The sequence below is a fragment of the Rhamphochromis sp. 'chilingali' genome (assembly GCF_963969265.1).
Source record: "Rhamphochromis sp. 'chilingali' genome assembly, chromosome: 5".
In the NCBI taxonomy this organism is placed as follows: domain Eukaryota; kingdom Metazoa; phylum Chordata; class Actinopteri; order Cichliformes; family Cichlidae; genus Rhamphochromis; species Rhamphochromis sp. 'chilingali'.
The window spans coordinates 5,877,289-5,896,160 of record NC_137932.1 but is presented as its reverse complement, the minus strand read 5'-3'; the positions used below and the strand labels follow the sequence as shown (position 1 = coordinate 5,896,160).

At 40.2% G+C, this 18,872-nt stretch overlaps 1 protein-coding gene across 1 annotated transcript; it reads right to left on the bottom strand.

The window, feature by feature from the left end:
• Positions 1–11,805: 11,805 nt before the first annotated feature.
• On the bottom strand, positions 11,806–18,653 carry LOC308396530 (mitochondrial basic amino acids transporter-like). Its single transcript, XM_080881904.1, has 4 exons — positions 18,292–18,653; positions 17,285–17,328; positions 17,032–17,115; positions 11,806–15,097 (listed from the first exon to the last, which is right to left on the bottom strand). Exons 1-4 carry the CDS (start codon positions 18,317–18,319, stop codon positions 14,339–14,341), a joined length of 915 nt encoding a protein of 304 aa, XP_080738030.1. The 5' UTR covers positions 18,320–18,653; the 3' UTR covers positions 11,806–14,338.
• Between the last annotated feature and the right edge of the window lie 219 nt (positions 18,654–18,872).

Here is an 18,872-nt window from a genome sequence, read left to right as displayed (position 1 = left end):
TAAAGTATTAACCTCATTCAGTGCAGTTTGATCATCAAACTCTTATTTCTCACCACTGCACACGGTTTCCACATCAGATAACACTGTAGCTGCTGCCTGTTAATTAACCTGGGCAGAAGAGGTGGTCCAGGGTGGAGCCTGCTTTGAAGAAGAGGCCCAAGAAAAGAACTAAAGCATGAGACTTGACAAACAGCATTTGGGGGTGGGGAGGTCTTTTTGTAATGAATTCTAGTCATTGTCTGTAGTTTTCCCCTTTTTGCTTGTAGACCAGTGCATTTCCTATATGCTGTTTTTGTTAAGTCAGTTAGACGTGGGTAGGCAGAAAATCTCTTTGTCCAGAGGAAACCAAAATTTGCAATTGCCACTGTCACTTCCTATACTGCGAACCAGGTGTCATCACCAAATCTCTCAAGTTAATAGCGACCATCCATGTCAGAGTATGACTCTGACCTAAAGCACAATTATCATCCATCTGAACCATGTTTGTAATCTTATCATCTGTGTATTTTAGATTTAAACACACTTTTGCACCTTAAATTTTAAACCTTAAATTACATTTACATGTTTAGGAAATACACAGAAGAAAAATCACTGGATTAAAACTTCAATCTCAAAAGGAAGCAGATCTTTTTTAATATATCAAACACATCAATGCTGAGAATATAGTGATATATAAAGGGAGTGCAAAATTATTAGGCAAGTTGTATTTTTGAGGAATAATTTTATTATTGAACAACAACGATGTTCTCAATGAACCCAAAAAACTCATTAATATCAAAGCTGAATGTTTTTGGAAGTAGTTTTTAGTTTGTTTTTAGTTTTAGCTATTTTAGGGGGATATCTGTGTGTGCAGGTGACTATTACTGTGCACAATTATTAGGCAACTTAACCATAACACAAATATATACCCATTTCAATTATTTATTTTTACCAGTGAAACCAATATAACATCTCCACATTCACAAATATACATTTCTGACATTCAAAAACAAAACAAAAACAAATCAGCGACCAATATAGCCACCTTTCTTTGCAAGGACACTCAAAAGCCTGCCATCCATGGATTCTGTCAGTGTTTTGATCTGTTCACCATCAACATTGCGTGCAGCAGCAACCACAGCCTCCCAGACACTGTTCAGAGAGGTGTACTGTTTTCCCTCCTTGTAAATCTCACATTTGATGATGGACCACAGGTTCTCAATGGGGTTCAGATCAGGTGAACAAGGTGGCCATGTCATTAGTTTTTCTTCTTTTATACCCTTTCTTGCCAGCCACGCTGTGGAGTACTTGGACACGTGTGATGGAGCATTGTCCTGCATGAAAATCATGTTTTTCTTGAAGGATGCAGACTTCTTCCTGTACCACTGCTTGAAGAAGGTGTCTTCCAGAAACTGGCAGTAGGACTGGGAGTTGAGCTTGACTCCATCCTCAACCCGAAAAGGCCCCACAAGTTCATCTTTGATGATACCAGCCCAAACCAGTACTCCACCTCCACCTTGCTGGCGTCTGAGTCGGACTGGAGCTCTCTGCCCTTTACCAATCCAGCCACGGGCCCATCCATCTGACCCATCAAGACTCACTCTCATTTCATCAGTCCATAAAACCTTAGAAAAACCAGTCTTGAGATATTTCTTGGCCCAGTCTTGACGTTTCAGCTTGTGTGTCTTGTTCAGTGGTGGTTGTCTTTCAGCCTTTCTTACCTTGGCCATGTCTCTGAGTATTGCACACCTTGTGCTTTTGGGCACTCCAGTGATGTTGCAGCTCTGAAATATGGCCAAACTGGTGGCAAGTGGCATCTTGGCAGCTGCACGCTTGACTTTTCTCAGTTCATGGGCAGTTATTTTGCGCCTTGGTTTTTCCACACGCTTCTTGCGACCCTGTTGACTATTTTGAATGAAACGCTTGATTGTTCGATGATCACGCTTCAGAAGCTTTGCAATTTTGAGACTGCTGCATCCCTCTGCAAGATATCTCACTATTTTTGACTTTTCTGAGCCTGTCAAGTCCTTCTTTTGACCCATTTTGCCAAAGGAAAGGACGTTGCCTAATAATTATGCACACCTGATATAGGGTGTTGATGTCATTAGACCACACCCCTTCTCATTACAGAGATGCACATCACCTAATATGCTTAATTGGTTGTAGGCTTTCGAGTCTATACAGCTTGGAGTAAGACAACATGCATGAAGAGGATGATGTGGACAAAATACTCATTTGCCTAATAATTCTGCACTCCCTGTAGTGATATTAAACACATGGCTATGGTTTTCTTTTGTTTTGTACAGCATGCTTTTTGTGTTTGACACAGGTGTATTGTGTGGATTCGCACTCTTGAACCCACAGTGTGTCTTAGACTGCAGAGAGATTATTGTCTGCATGCATCACATCATCTACATTCATCACCTAAACAAATAGACAAATAGACATATTTATTCACTTTAAAAGCAGGTTAGCAGTTTACATTCTTTGAAGACCTACATTGATGGAAGTAATTGCGTTAGATGGGTCATTAAGTAACTGAATTCCTACAAAAATAAATAAATAAAAAACACATGCATTCATATTATTGATATGATTGCATGTATTGTGTCCTTTGAGGTCTGAAAATAGAGATTAGGTACTTTTTAAATGTTGAAATAATGTTCTGCAATGATGAGACATGTTCTTTAACACCACATCTAATCTTAAAGAATAAGAGTTAGAAAATAAGCAATGCTGATATAGTGTCTTGGTCTATTTCAGCTTTACTAGGTTTTATCATCACTATTATAATCGGACCACTTCTAACTAGCTCTCTTTAATTGGGTCTCTTTAAGCGAAGTATGAAAAATAATTTAAACAGATTTCTGCCAAAAAATAAATAAATAAAAGTGAAATACACTGGTTGTCTTTTGCTGTACTTGGGATGATGCTCACAGGTGTCTGAGCTGGTAAAAGCAATGTTTACAATGCCCAAATGGTGGTTTTAGAAAAAAAAACAACTTCAAAATAATATATAGATCTTGCTGGATTATCTGAAATATGTAAATGAGGATTATAAATTCACCTATGCAAAACAAACCTTTTTTTTTATTGTATATGAATAAGAATAAATCTGTACTTAGAGGTTCAGGTTCTTGATCCACGATGAAGCCTCTTTCTCTCCCTTTCAGTGCTACAAAAATACATTTGTTATTATCTTTTCTTTTACTTTCAGTATGTCAGAGTCTACTGCAGGGTTAACAGTTAAACAAACCTGACACCCTGACCCACAGCTCCACTGACATTTTGGCTTGCTCATCCACAATCATCCAGCACCTGAATTTCTTGTTTTGGGGACTTTGAAGAGTGACAGTCAGAGTTATATCACAAGCAGTCTGCTGCTTAATCTGATACTGAGCGTCCTCTTGTATTTGAGCACCAGTTTCATGCACCCACGTCTGAATGATCAGCTTTTGTTGCTGTTTATATCAATGTTTTTGCTTTGGGTAGGTGAACAGAATATTCTGTAGTGACAATGTTTCATCGGGCATGAGGTTATGAGAGAAACAAGAAAATGTGTTAATTGCATAGATTCGTTACTCAGGGCTTTCTTGTTATTATCCTACAAAAAGGCTTTCATGTTGCTAGTGGATTGGATTAACGGAGATGTTCGCGCGGCACGGAACACCGCCTTTGCCTCCGCGAACACATCGGACTACAAACACGCACATTACCAACTCCGGAAGACGATCAAAGCAGCCAAACGTGAGTACAGGGACAGGGTGGAGCAACAGTTTGACAACCCTCGGAGTATGTGGCAGGGACTAAACACGATCACAGACTTTAGAGGGAAAACCAGCACACCGCAGACCACGGCCTCTCTGTGTGAGGATCTAAACGTATTCTACGCTAGATTCGACACAGCGAACACCATGAGACCGGACAGTGTGCGCACCGCGGATGACGTCAGTGCGCACACTGTGTCTGAGGAGGATGTGCGGAAGTGCTTCAGGAAGGTGAACGCACGCAAAGCTACTGGTCCGGACGGGATTCCCGGCCGCGTCCTCAGGTCATGCGCGGCTCAGCTGGCTGGAGTGTTCACGCACATCTTCAACCTTTCCCTCTCTCTGTCTGTAGTCCCAGCCTGCTTCAAAATGGCCACCATCGTCCCTGTACCCAAATCCTCCACCATCTCCTCATTGAACGACTGGCGACCTGTAGCCCTGACCCCCATCGTAAGCAAATGCTTCGAGAAGCTGGTCAGGGACTTCATCTGCTCTGCACTACCCGACTCACTGGACCCTCTACAGTTTGCATACCGCCACAACAGGTCCACTGATGATGCCATAGCCCTGACACTACACACTGCCCTGTCACACCTGGAGAAGAGAGACACGTATGTGAGGATGCTGTTTGTAGATTACAGCTCAGCATTCAATACCATCGTTCCCTCGAAGCTGGACAGGAAACTGCAGGATCTTACGTGGTCAGTACACACAAACAAAACAGTGAAGAAGGCGCAGCAGCGCCTCTTCTTTCTCAGGAGACTGAAAAGATTCGGCATGAGCCCCCGCATCCTCAGGACCTTCTATCACTGTGCCATTGAGAGCATCCTCACTGGATGCATCACCACCTGGTATGGCAACAGCACCGCCTACAACTGCAAAGCTCTCCAGCGAGTAGTGCGGTGCTCTGAACGGATAATTGGAGGTGAGCTTCCCTCCCTCCAAGACATCTACAGGAAGCGGTGCCTGAGGAAAGCGGGGAGGATCATCAAGGACTCCAGTCACCCCAGCCATAAACTGTTCAGACTGCTTCCATCAGGAAGGAGGTTCTGCAGCATCCGGTCCCGTACCAGCAGACTGAGAGACAGCTTTTTCCATCAGGCCATCAGACTGCTGAACACGTCATAGACACCTCAGCTTCACTACTGGAACTTCAACATTATGCACTCCACACTGTATATAAATGCCACTTGTTTTGCACATATTCAACTCTGTATATTTTATATATTATTATTATTATTATTATTTTATTTATTTTATTTATTTTTTTATTTTTTTTTACTATTTAATTTGTAAAAATGTGTATACACACACACACACACACGTAGGAAAATATTTAGTATACACATCCAGAAATGCATACACTATTATATATTGTACATATATTTATTAGTTTCAGGTTGGCCATTCTTGTATTTTGCTCGTTTGTGTTGTTGTGTTTGCACATCTCTGTTGCTTGTGGGGCTCGCACACAAGAATTTCACTCGCATGTGCTGTGCCAGTGTGCCTGCACATGTGATGTGACAATAAAAGTGATTTGATTGATTTGATTGATTAGTGCTTGCTGATGTGAGGAGAGTGACAGTGGTGATGTCCAGCATCTTTCACAGTGAGATCTTTGATTCTCAGAATGCATTTTGACTCATCATCCTATGATATAGATGCCTGGATGACTCCGTTTGGTAGTACAGCATTGTAATCAGTTTCTATTTTTGTGCCAAGATTTTATACAGTGAGGAAGCAGATAAAATCTTTTGCACATGGAAATGTAATATTATAAACTCGTTCTTAAAATATTGAACAATCTTTCCCAGTTACACCTGTGGAAAGAGGAACAAGAGGCTCTAAGATCCTGGAAATAAAAGATTAGATTATCAGACTGAGATAGCATGATGAGACTGGGTTCATTTGTCTCTCATTCTACAGTGTGGCAAAAAAGTATTTAGTCAGCCACCGATTGTGCAAGTTCCCCCACTTAAAATGATGACAGAGGTCAGTAATTTGCACCAGAGGTACACTTCAACTGTGAGAGACAAAATGTGAAAAAAAAATCCATGAATTCACATGGTAGGATTTGTAAAGAATTTATTCATAAATCAGGGTGGAAAATAAGTATTTGGTCACCTCAAACAAGGAAAATCTCTGGCTCTCACAGACCTGTAACGTCTTCTGTAGGAAGCTTTTCTGTCCCCCACTCGTTACCTGTATGAATGGCACCTGTTTGAACTCATCATCTGTATAAGACACCTGTCCACAGCCTCAAACAGTCAGACTCCAAACTCCGCCATGGCCAAGACCAAAGAGCTTTCGAAGGACACCAGGAAAAGTATTGCAGACCTGCACCAGACTGGGAAGAGTGAATCTACAATAGGCAAGCAGCTTGGTGTGAAAAAATCAACCGTGGGAGCAATCATCAGAAAATGGAAGACATACAAGACCACTGATAATCTCCCTCGATCTGGGGCTCCACGCAAGATCTCATCCCGTGGGGTCAAAATGATCATGAGAACGGTGAGCAAAGATCCCAGAACCACACGGGGGGACCTGGTGAATGACCTGCAGAGAGCTGGGACCAAAGTAACAAAGGTCACCATCAGTAACACACTACAACGGCAGGGAATCAAATCCCGCAGTGCCAGACGTGTTCCGCTGCTGAAGCCAGTGCATGTCCAGGCCCGTCTGAAGTTTGCCAGAGAGCACATGGATGATACAGCAGAGGATTGGGAGAATGTCATGTGGTCAGATGAAACCAAAGTAGAACTTTTTGGTATAAACTCAACTCGTCGTGTTTGGAGGATGAAGAATACTGAGTTGCATCCCAAGAACACCATACCTACTGTGAAGCATGGGGGTGGAAACATCATGCTATGGGGCTGTTTTTCTGCCAAGGGGACAGGACGACTGATCCATGTTAAGGACAGAATGAATGGGGCCATGTATCGTGAGATTTTGAGCCAAAACCTCCTTCCATCAGTGAGAACTTTGAAGATGAAACGAGGCTGGGTCTTCCAACATGACAATGATCCAAAACACACCGCCCGGGCAACAAAGGAGTGGCTCCGTAAGAAGCATTTGAAAGTCCTGGAGTGGCCTAGCCAGTCTCCAGACCTCAACCCCATAGAAAATCTGTGGCGGGAGTTGAAAGTCCGTGTTGCTCGGGGACAGCCCCAAAACATCACTGCTCTCGAGAAGATCTGCATGGAGGAATGGGCCAAAATACCAGCTACTGTGTGTGCAAACCTGGTAAAGACCTATAGTAAACGTTTGACCTCTGTTATTGCCAACAAAGGTTATGTTACAAAGTATTGAGTTGTATTTTTGTTATTATTATTATTATTATTATTATTATTATTATTATTTATTGTCATTGTCAAAGAACAATGAAATTGCGTTTGGGGCTTCCGTACAACCCGTAAAAAAAAAAAAAAAAACAGCAGCAGGTGGAAAAGGTGGCGCGCAGGGTGATGTTGGTCCCGCAGGATACTGTGCACCCTCCTCAGACAGCAAGTGGGGAAGATATTACTAATCTCTGGCAGAATTGTTCCAATAATTCTGCCAGCTTCTTTCACCACCCGCTGGAGTGCTTGCTGGTCGGCCTTGGTGCAGCTGGGGAACCACACTAGAAATCCATGCGTCAGGACACTGCTGATGGCACAGTTATAGAAGTTCAACATCAGAGGTCTGGGAATGTGTGCGCTCCGTAGTCTCCTCAGGTAGTAGAGGTGCTGTTGGGCCTTCCGTGCAACTAAGGTGATATGGTTGCCCCAGGACAGGTCCTCGGTCACAGTTACCCCCAAGAATTTAAAACTGCTCACCCTCTCCACCGCCTCACTGCCAATGAAGAGAGGCAGATGGTTGTTATGACCCTTCCTCCGGAAATCTACAATGATCTCCTTGGTCTTTTTGGTGTTTAAGACCAAGTTATTGTCGTGGCACCATGACTCTAGTTGTTGCACCTCTGTCCTGTAGTTTGTCTCATCGTTGTTGGATATAAGTCCGAGCACTGTGGTGTCATCGGCAAACTTAACAATGAGATTGGACGCGCAGGAGGAAATACAGTCATGGGTGAAGAGAGTGTATAGCAGAGGGCTCAGAACACACCCCTGAGGGGCACCGGTGTTGACCACAAGGGTGGAAGAGGTGTTCTTACCCACTCTGACACTCTGTCTGCGGTTAGTGAGGAAGTCCACAATCCAGTTGCACAGAGAGGAGTTGAGTCCCAGTTGGTGGAGTTTGGGACGGAGTTTATATGGCCGGATGGTATTAAAAGCCGAGCTGTAGTCTACAAAGAGGAGCCGTGCATAGGTGTTCCTGTGTTCCAAGTGCTTCAATAATGTGTGCAGCACTATGGCGATCACATCCTCAGTTGACCGGTTCTCCCTGTATGCAAACTGGTGCGGGTCCAGAGATGGTGGAAAAGCAGCTCTGATGTGTTATTGACCAAATACTTATTTTCCACCCTAATTTATGAATAAATTCTTTACAAATCCTACCATGTGGATTCATGGATTTTTTTTTTTCACATTCTGTCTCTCACAGTTGAAGTGTACCTCTGGTGCAAATTACTGACCTCTGTCATCATTTTAGGTGGGGGAACTTGCACAATCGGTGGCTGACTAAATACTTTTTTGCCCCACTGTATGTGTTCTGATCAAAGATAAAAGCAGCAGCCACATAATAATATGACATTACCAACCATCCCGTGTGTGAATCTATTTACGAAAAATTCAGGTTTACTGTCATTGCGCTTCAACTGAAATTGAATTCAGTAGAACGCTGTAATACAGCCTTTTTTCTAATTTCTGAACATTTACATTTAATTTAGTGTGTTCAGTACCTATATAGTATATAAATACTTTATGAGTACAGGAGAAGAATGGATTAACAGGTGGAGATAAAAGAAATAAAATTATACTCTGCACAATTTGGCTTTCCTTGGTAATGGATGTAATCCATGCAGTTGGATTATCTAAGCACTAAGATTCTCTTATCCTAACTTTTTATGAATTCTGGTTCACACTTGAACTCATGACAGTGTCGACTGAGGTCAATAAAAATGAAAACATCCAAGGTTTTTGTTTTGTTTTGTGTTTTTAACTATAACATCACAAGTGTGCATTTTGTGTGTTTTATTTTGTATTCAATTTTGTGTCTTTAGTTGTTTTGCTTCCCTTGTTACTCTTAAACTGTGGCTTTCATTTAGTTTTATGTATTTGTTTATTGTTTTTATGTCCATGGTGTAAGTAGATCTGTTCTGGATAAAAAAAATATGCAAATACCTTTAATATGAAATTATATATTTCTACCACATTCTACTTAACTATCAAGTAAATAAATATACAGATGTTATTCTGTAATGCTGTATTAGTGCTAGTTTTTATCAGCCATTGGTTTGGTTTTGTTAAACAGATGTGACAAAACTGTTTATGATGGTTTACTACAGTGTAACTATTTGCACACATGCCTTGTTCAAGTTTTAGCTCCTCATCCACAACCTTGTGTCGCCCTCAGTGTCAGACAGTTAGTTCAACTTCTCTTCTTGTTGTTATCCTAAGATGTAATTTTCCCTGCATTTGGTAATCGGTTAGAGTTTAGATATAGTTTGAAAAACAATGTGAAAGTTTAAATGAAAATATCCATCACTGCATGATTTATGTGTCATTTATAGTGTAACACTCGGGCATTAAAGTGGACTGGAGGGATTTGAAACAGCGTTTTAAGTGCTGATGTCGATAAGTTGTGGTCGTGGCACTTCAGCATCCAACTACCACTGCAGAAGAGGAGCGAGTGCAAGCAGAGCAACAAATATCAGGAAAACACACAAACTTTCTGCAGAGTTTATTGCACAATGTGTCTGCTAGCTAAAGGAACAGATGCTGGATTTATAGAGGTGCAAAGTAATGAAGTACAAATACTTCATTACTATACCTAAGGAGAATTTCCAGGTATCTGTACTTTACTTGAGTATTTCATTTTAATTTTACTCCCTATATTTTTACACAAATATCTGTAGCTTCTACTCTTTACACTTTAGGTTTAACACATTTTCAGGATGTTTTTATTGAAGGATTGAGCCTTGGTGGTTCCTGTGTAGTTCCTGAACATCTTAATCAGTTTCCTCATAAAAGGATGAAAGTCTGGCCCTATAACCTTGGCAAAGTTACATCCAAATAACTTCTAATTGCAATTGTTTAAACTGATGATCTTGGAATTTACAGTTTTTTAGAAATGAAAGGGACCTTTTCTAACTTGTTTGCCTTAGATCTTCACAGAGTTCCTTGCACTTTCTTATTGTTCTGGTCAAACCAGTCCTTTTTCATGCTAGCAAAGAGACGCTACAACTTGTACTCAATCACGATCACTAAAAAGTTAATATGCATCAGCCCTGTCAACTTTATTGACTTTGTTGAACCTTCAGCAGGGCTGGAATGCCACAAAAATTGGCCCTGGCATTTTGACTAGAGACCGGCCCACCAGGCATTATAGGAAAAACAATAAAAAGGCTTTGAATGAAAAAAACAAAACAAAAAAAAAACAGTCTTGTTGGCATATATGTATGATTTCTATACATTTTACATCAGATAATTATTTAATAAAAGCTAGACATTTTAAATAAGAATAAGAAAGAAAAGTATTTCTTTGTGCCCCACTTTCCCTGTTAATGCCCTACCTGCCCCCCTGGCAAAACTCTGCTAGACCCGCCCCTGCACAGTTACTAGCTGTCAGCTACTTAAGAAGGACAAACAACACCTTAAGAAGGTGTTGTTTGTCTCTCAGAAACAGTTCATAACTTCCCTTCAACTCATTCATGTCACCTAAAAGATAAACCTGTTTCTCCATCACCTGCTCAGCTCAGTAAGGACATCTCCTGGTTTCATCTTCATATTTTCCTCTCACAAGACATCAAAACCGATACTAGGACCAGCAGCGTTTACAGACATGGCTCCAGCAAACATCAGCTGATACTAGAAAGTAATATAAAATAAATTCTAACAACAGCTTATCAAACTTAAACGTGTTGTTTAGCGCGATATCCGCTGGTTTCCTCTTTCTGACGCAAAGTGGGCGATAAACAAAACACGGGACTTGCGTCAGAAAAGCCGATCAGCTGATCATTGATCAGTAGCAACAGGAGAGGGAGGGGAAAGACTGAGAGAAGAAGACACAGAATAATTCAAGCACTGTGTCTTTTTTTCATTCTAGCTGAAGTACGGGACAAATCACGTTCCTTTTCACCTCCACACTATTTTCTTCTGTTTGACTGTGATAAGACTGCTTTCAGCGCCCTTGCCCAAGCAAGGGGGAGGGTGTATCCGACCTCCTTGCCCAATCCACCACATTTCATTGTTTATACCGCTACAAAAAAAATCACCATCGGCCCATCGGGCAATTGCCCGGAATTTTCCACGGCCAGTCTAGCTGTGACCTTCAGCATCACTTATTAAAGATTTAGGGGAGGATTTGTATATATTTGAGCCCGCATGTATACTCTTGATCTATTGTGGATTAGAGAAATCCCAAAATAAATTTGTGCACCCAATTCTCGTTTTTTAGTTTTTCTGGAAAAAAGAACAATTCAAAGAAATTTAAAAAGAAAACATTCACGCACAGATGAGTGGATGTAAACTTCTCAAAACAAAGGTAGGTTGTCATCTAGTGACGAGTCAGTGTAAATGCAGGTTGTTGTCGTTGTTTTTTAATTCAACACTGAAGCCTGAAAGAATGTGTAATGTATTTGTTGTTGTATTTAATGTAGTAGTATTCCAACTACACTTTGATCAAATCGGGTTTGGCCCTTGAAATCTATATCTCCAACTCAAGTAAAGAAGAGGTGTGATTATTACTGTTCAGAAAATGCATATGTGCTAATCGCAGAGCTACAGACACACAAGCAGTATTGTCTGATTGTCAGGAATCTATTATTGTAGGGTCTTTACCTTACAGTATAAAGTATCTTGAGGTGACTGTTGGTGTGAAGTAAAGATGAAAAACTGCATTGACTAAGAAGACTGAGATAAAAGAAACAAGCAACTATTGAAATTATTTTTATTTACCCAGTTGTACAGATCTTTATTGCCAAAATAGACAAATAGGTTCTGCATGGCAAAAATATCACGTCTCAGCTTTTTTGTGAAAATACACCAGGTACCTTAAACTGATTAAAGACAGTTTAAACTTAAACGTGGTCATTCAAGGCATTGCACTGCATTATTACTTTAGAATAAAAAATATATAATATATATTTAACCAGTCACTTCAAAACAATCCTGCATTATCAGAATTATATCCTGTAAGTATTGTATCTTTTAAAGAGCTGGATTAAATAAATTAAATATTTGTCATGTAATATGCTTCAGATGTACTTTATAGCCACAGATACCAGTCGCTGTTTGAGAAGTTGAATATAGAGTTAAACAAAAGCAACTTTTGCATACATGGCAATCATGCTTTCATTCATCACCGCCACCACAACACAACTCTGTTTAAGTGAAGCATCATTGAAAGACTCCCCCAAAATACTTAACTCTTAAACTCTTAAAATAAAAGACCTCCACATCAAAACAGGTGTGTTACATTCAACAAACGTGGAATTAGTGCAGCTGCAGGTAAGTAGATTGTTTTAATGCAAAACATGTTGGGTTTAATATGCTGCCAGTGTGAGAACTTAAAAGCTCGAAAAAGCTTTGATTGGAGTCTGACAGGACTGACAGAAAAGTATCCCCTTATTGAGAAGAAAACCTCAAGTTCATAGCAACATTTACATTTAAACATGAACACTGATCCAAAATTTCTTCTTTTAAATTTGTTTGCTGTTCTTCATTCAGCAAAGGATGTTACACCACCAGAGCTTAAAGGCAGTTATGGTTAAAGAAATCTGGATCTGTTTTCCCTGAAACAAGACAAAGTCAGAAGAACACCAAAGTGCAATGAATCACCTAGAGCAGGGGTGTCAAACATAAGGCCCAGGGCCTAAAATTGGCCCAGCAAAGACAGCTGGTCTCTGGATGACTTTAGAAACTATCACGAAGGGCACACATTTTTGGATTAACTTTATTTTTTTATACGTTTTAAGCCTTTCCTGCTGATAAAGACCTCCCCCACAGTCATTCATACTATACCAAAGTAGTTAAGTAATAGCTAAACAATTAAATAACAGAGAGGTTCCTGTTATAGAAATTTCAGTTAAAACAAAAAGACTTTCATTAATCAATGAAAGCTTTAGGTTTTATAAATACAGTACAGTGTGTTCAGTGAGCTACCAGAATGTTTTCTGTAATTTTGCACATTTACAACTTAGAAAAACAGAGGTTCTGTTGAAATTGCACTTCTTTACTTCATATTAATATATCTCATAGATTAAATGCGCAGTTAAACAGAAAGTGGAGTGTCACTTGTCCGGCCCATTTAAGATGAAAGTGGACTGCGTGTGGCCCTCAATGTAAAATGACTTTGAGATCCCTGACCTAGAGTAAAAACAAGAAGCCGCATGCCTGCAGTAACACATTCACACGTTAAACATGAATGGTCAAGAAAATAAGGAACATCCTCAATCTTGTGTTATTTGTTGGTTTCAGAAATGCAATTCTAGCAGATTTCTTTAAAGTGCCCCAGCATGAATATCTGGCCTTGAATATCAGGCACACACTTAAAATCACCTTTAAAAAGAAGATAATGACAAACAAAATAGCAAGGTTTTATACTAGACCTTTAACGCAGCAGTGAGTAACAATAATAAAACTTGATATTATTTGGAAGAACACAACACCCACAGGCAAAACAATAAAACAAAAACGGCAACCGCAACCTCGATTCACACCCATACGTTTTTCATTCGATCCCTGAAGAGCTGTTAGACCTGATGCTTTTTGCTTGCATCCATACTGGCATGTGCTGCACGGGCTAATCGTGCAATGGATGAGACTGAAGCTGTGATGGTTTTTGGTTTGAAAGCAGTTTAAATGTGAAAAGTTGTGCACCCTTATCACACGCTACATTGGTTCCCTGTTACTCACCCAAATCTTCAGAGGATACACTTCAGGTGCTTTAGCTTCCTTACACAAAGAAAAAAACATTTTATAAGGCAGGAGAAATTCTTTAGATATACATTAAAAAACGATTCTCTGGAATATTTAAATCCAAATAAACCCTGCAAATTTGAAGATATATGTAAATAGAGATATTAATTTCCAGTGCCTATACCATACACACAATCTAGCCATACTGTCAGGTTTGAGGCTAAGTAACAAATCCTTTTCTTTTATACAAAATAATCCAAAGGATGAGGTCATTTCAAAAGCTGTAGAATCTGTCAGCTTCTATTTCCCCCACCTTATTAGAGGTATATCAACTTCTGCATCTACAGAAGCAAACACTAAACTTAAATTATTGCTAAAAGTAAAGATGTTTTGCTCTCCTTTTTGCTCCATAGAAAATAAAAAGTGCTGATATAAAGTACAAGTATATTTGGATTCAAAACAAGGAATGGCTGATGTGATGCGAAACCAAGTCAGAGTAACAAAAAGTTTGAATATATATTTTGTTTTGCTGTATTCTTCTAAAGTGCCTGGGTTGAGGATGAGCACTGTATGCTGTCACAGGTTGGTGGGCCGGGTCTGCTCCTCTGTCTGTGTCGGGGCCGGCTCACAGTCTTTAGGCCCTCTGTCCTCACCTTGTACGTACATGAGGAAGAGGGTGACGGTAGCAAAAGTGGCAGCATTCACAGGGAAGGCTCTTAGCAGTGTGGAAGTGAGGCCTCGAGTAAACACCATGTAACCCTCTTTTCTGACACTCTGCCGGATACAGTCAGCAATGCTGCTGTACTGGTTCACACCACCCATCCCATCTGCTTGGAGTCGTGATTTGATCACATCTACGGGATAGTTGCAGACCCAAGACGTGACGCCTGCCATACCCCCAGCAAAGAGCAGTTTGGGAATCAAAAAGCGGGCATCTGGCTCACAGCCGAGGCTGCGAGTCAGCAAATCATACGACAGGAAGTAAACCCCGAAGGCAGGTGTTTCACGGACAAGTGTAGTAACCATGCCCCTGTTTACACCTCGCAGACCCTCGTGTTTGTAAATGCGTAGCAAACAGTCAAAGGAGTTCTTGTACATCTTTTTATAGCCCGTCTTTACCCCTGTACCCTGCATTTGCATGCGGGTTTTGGCCAGCTCCATGGGGCAGCAGACCACAGTCTGGATGGCTCCTGCTGTAGCACCAGCAAGGAACTGGTTCCTTGGGGTGTCTTCCCCCAGCCATCGCATTGTATTTCCCTGAACACCAAACACTATAGCATTGATGAATGTAAGGCCCATGATGGGGGATCCAATGCCTTTATACAAGCCAAATACCTGTGGTAAGCGTGAAAGATAAGACATACAGTAACACATCACGATAAAATGAAATCAGGGTAAAAGATAAAAAGAGTTTTAATTAAACAGTTTCTGTTTTTTCCTTGTTACTTAATTTTAAATAGCATTAATATCCAATAATAATTTTAATAATCATTAAAAATAAAAAATAAAAAACAGGTTAACTCGCATTTTCTGTTTTCACAGAAGCCCATATATTTCAAGCTAACACTATAAATTAAAGCCTATATGTATTCTTGATAGCTTTTTCATATCCCAGACCTATAATATATTGTTCCTTCATCACAATGAGGAACTTATCTACACTTGTCATTACTTCCCTGATCTCAGTTTGAACAGCTTTTTCTCTTGAGAACCAGAAGGGTCAGAAAAAAACACCTACATTACATCTTATAAAGTGATGGCAAGAGCCATAAGTTGCTTTATCTTTCAAGGCAGTTAATTATTTTCTACATACCATTCCCTATGATAAAGCAGCCTGCAGTACCACAGTGAGACTGATAACATGCATTTGCATAACAAATCTTATGACCATTTTATATATATTTCCAACAGTATCCTGAATCCTAAAGAAGAAAATATGATGATTTAGGGAAAATCTGTGAAGTAATTACAGTGAAAGTAAAAACATAGCACCATTCTGATGGGAAGTGTGGTTAAAATGGCCCATAAAACCAAAGCCATTTTCAGACGTGTGTGTTACCCAATGGGGCCAATGTCTCTTGCTGTGTGTTACACGTGAGAAAGTGCACCTTTGGACAATGACCCACTCTGATTCTCCTAACACTGCCTGGTGTTAGTGTAGGGATGGGTATTGATAAGATTTTCACGATTCCAATTCCATTTTCGATTCTGTTTAACGATTCGATTCTTTATCGATTCTCCTATCGATTCTTTTTAAAAAAGGAGAACACTAAGGTCGATTAGCTCAGAACTTTGTTTTTTATCTTCTCTTTGAATAAGATAGAAATTTAGGAGTAACATGGCCTTACAAACCCAACAGTGAGATCTTAAGAGATCCACAGCCTACGGCTCTTTAACGGGGTGTCACAGGGTCCCCAGGAAAAAAGACTGCAGCGAGAACTGCCAGCATCTGAGCCAGACTCTGTCTGTCTCATCATGGTCACCTAAATGCACAGTAATGGCAGGTTTTGTAATAAGGCAGATCGCGCTAACATAATATGCACTGTTAGTTGATTATTTACCTGCTGCATTAACGGGAGAGGACGTGCAAACGTTACCGCTGCTGCTGGTTGAGATTCACGAGTCCGGAGCGGAATTAAAAACACGACATTCATTTAAGGTTATCACGTGTTTTGTGAACAAATGGCTTTTGCATATTCGTAGGTTCGTAGGTATCTACTTTGCAAGTATTGCAAGTTGCCCTGTTGTCATCCGTTCTTGTAAAGTATAACCAAACTTTTGAGCGTTTGAGCCGCTTAGGCACCGTGTTTCCTGCCAGGTAAATGACGCTCCGCAACGTGGTGACGTCATTCGTGGCGACTGAATTCGATAAGGGAATCGTTTGCAAAAATGGCAAACGATTCCAGGGAATTGAAACAGTGGGAACCGGTTCTCAACAAGAACCGGTTTTCGATACCCATCCCTATGTTAGTGTGTGAAAAAGAATCAAGCATCACTTAAGTCTACACGTCACTTTGACTTTATTGACTTTAATCTAACAAGCAAGTTATATATATTATATAAGCTATAATATATAACTATGATCTCTGTAATCATATTATAATGCATACTAGCATTAGATTGATCTGTGAAAGCAATCTGCACGCCCTGCGATAGATTGGTAACCTGTCCAGCATGTTCCCCGCCTCTTTCCCTATGAGAGCTCAGGTAGGCTCCAACCCTGCACTGGATAATATGAAGAAAATGAACGACTAAAGAAATCCACATACCGACTCCTGACGTATGATGGACTGGAAGCAGTGGAAAGTCCCACGATAGAGAGGTTTATCAGCATTCTGGACCTGCAGTCTAACCTGAAAGACAAGATGTTTGGAATGATCACCTCAACACTGGAAGACTAGAATCATGCATGTTTTACACATTATAAGCAACTGATTTCACTTTTAAAACATGCAAGGAGAGAGAGTGGGGGGGAAGAAAAAAAAAACGGGAAAAAATGGCAATAACGTTGTTATTACCTACCTTTACTGTGTCAAATGGGTGTCCAACCAACACTCCAGCCGCACCTACAGACAATGAAACAATACTGGAATAATCATTTGGTTTTAATCTGGAGCAAACTGAAGCAAAAATAGGAAACCCTGAGAGAGGCACTCTCTGATTACACATGAGATATCCTGCAATTCATATGTAGCTATTCATTTATTATTCATATGTTTCTATTTAAAGCAGTCTTTATAACCCATATGGCCCACTTGACCAGTCTTTGAAGCTCAAAAACTCTTGCTGCAGTTGTGTCATTTTAGAGTCTACTGCCATCGCCTCTTCAGAGCCACCTCTCTGAGCATCAACACTCTCTAAAACTCTCTTCAGCATGCCTTTGAATGTTGCGTAATCTGGGCCTGTAAAGCACATGTTCCATGTTAATTTAAGCTACTGAATAATAATTCTGGAACACAGTAAAGTGAGTTAACCACATCTACATCCATAAATGAACCCAATCAATCGGTGGAAGAGGCATTAATAAAATGAGGCTCAGTAATGCAGTTTCTTAGAAGCGAAAGCAAACTTCAGTGTCATACCATTAGTGAAAGTGAAACTACAATATTTCGTGCGTCATATAATCACACATTATGTGTGTGCATGCAAACAAACAAAAACATCATAGTAAGTTAGTTTTTTTAAATGTATATATACATTTTTTACACACGCACACACATCACAGTAGTCGTTTCTAAATACACACACACACACACACACACAGATAGATAGATAGATAGATAGATAGATAGATAGATAGATAGATAGATAGATAGATAGATAGATAGATAGATAGATGTGTGAGTGTGTGTGAGAGAGTGAGAGTATATAATCATATTTTTTAAATACGTTTTACACACACGTGTTTTTATGTATGATAGTTTTTTTAAGCTGCTCAGTGTTTTGATGGTTTGCTACCATGACAAATATCAGGAACCGCAGTGGGTATCTGACACGGTAAAAACGAACAGAAGTGATGAGTGACTTACCTCCTAAGCATCCAGCAATGAAGTCCATCAATAATATCTAAAGCACACCAAAAGGTTCTCGATGTCTTTCTGTCTTTCTCAGCTTTTCCCCAAACAACCTTTACTTTAACGTTTCCGAAACGTGTACCTAAGCGTTTTATCTAGCTGATGGATCACTGCTAAATGATAATATCAGATAACGTTTGTCTTAGCTACCATTAGCTAGCTTGTAACGTGCCTCTCTCTGTTACAGTCACGAATCCTGCTAATAGTATTTTCTCTCTTTGTGCTGGTAAACCTCTCCTGTTGACCTACGCGCTTTATATGAACCTTTGCGATGTTTACAGTCAATGCAGACTTCCTCCACACTGTCTGTAATTCAGAAGTTCATTACATATGTATGTCAAAGGAGCTTGCGTCACAGGAAGTTGCAGGTAACGGTAGGACGGCCCGCATAGAATTGCTATCCAATCAGGGGAACAGACACCACCGCGTATCTTAACATTTAGAAAACAATAAATAAATAAATACACACTACAGCTTGATGCTACGGGTGATATGAAACTATATGTTTTTACTCATGTGGTATATATCGCATTTCG

Coding starts and splice junctions, on each gene's coding strand:
- LOC308396530 (XM_080881904.1), bottom strand. CDS start 18,319: ATGGACTTCATTGCTGGATGCTTAGGAG. Junction 17,329..18,291: donor CATTGCTGGATGCTTAGGAG/GTAAGTCACTCA, acceptor CATTGTCTGTAG/GTGCGGCTGGAGTGTTGGTT. Junction 15,098..17,031: donor CCATCATACGTCAGGAGTCG/GTATGTGGATTT, acceptor CGCTTACCACAG/GTATTTGGCTTGTATAAAGG.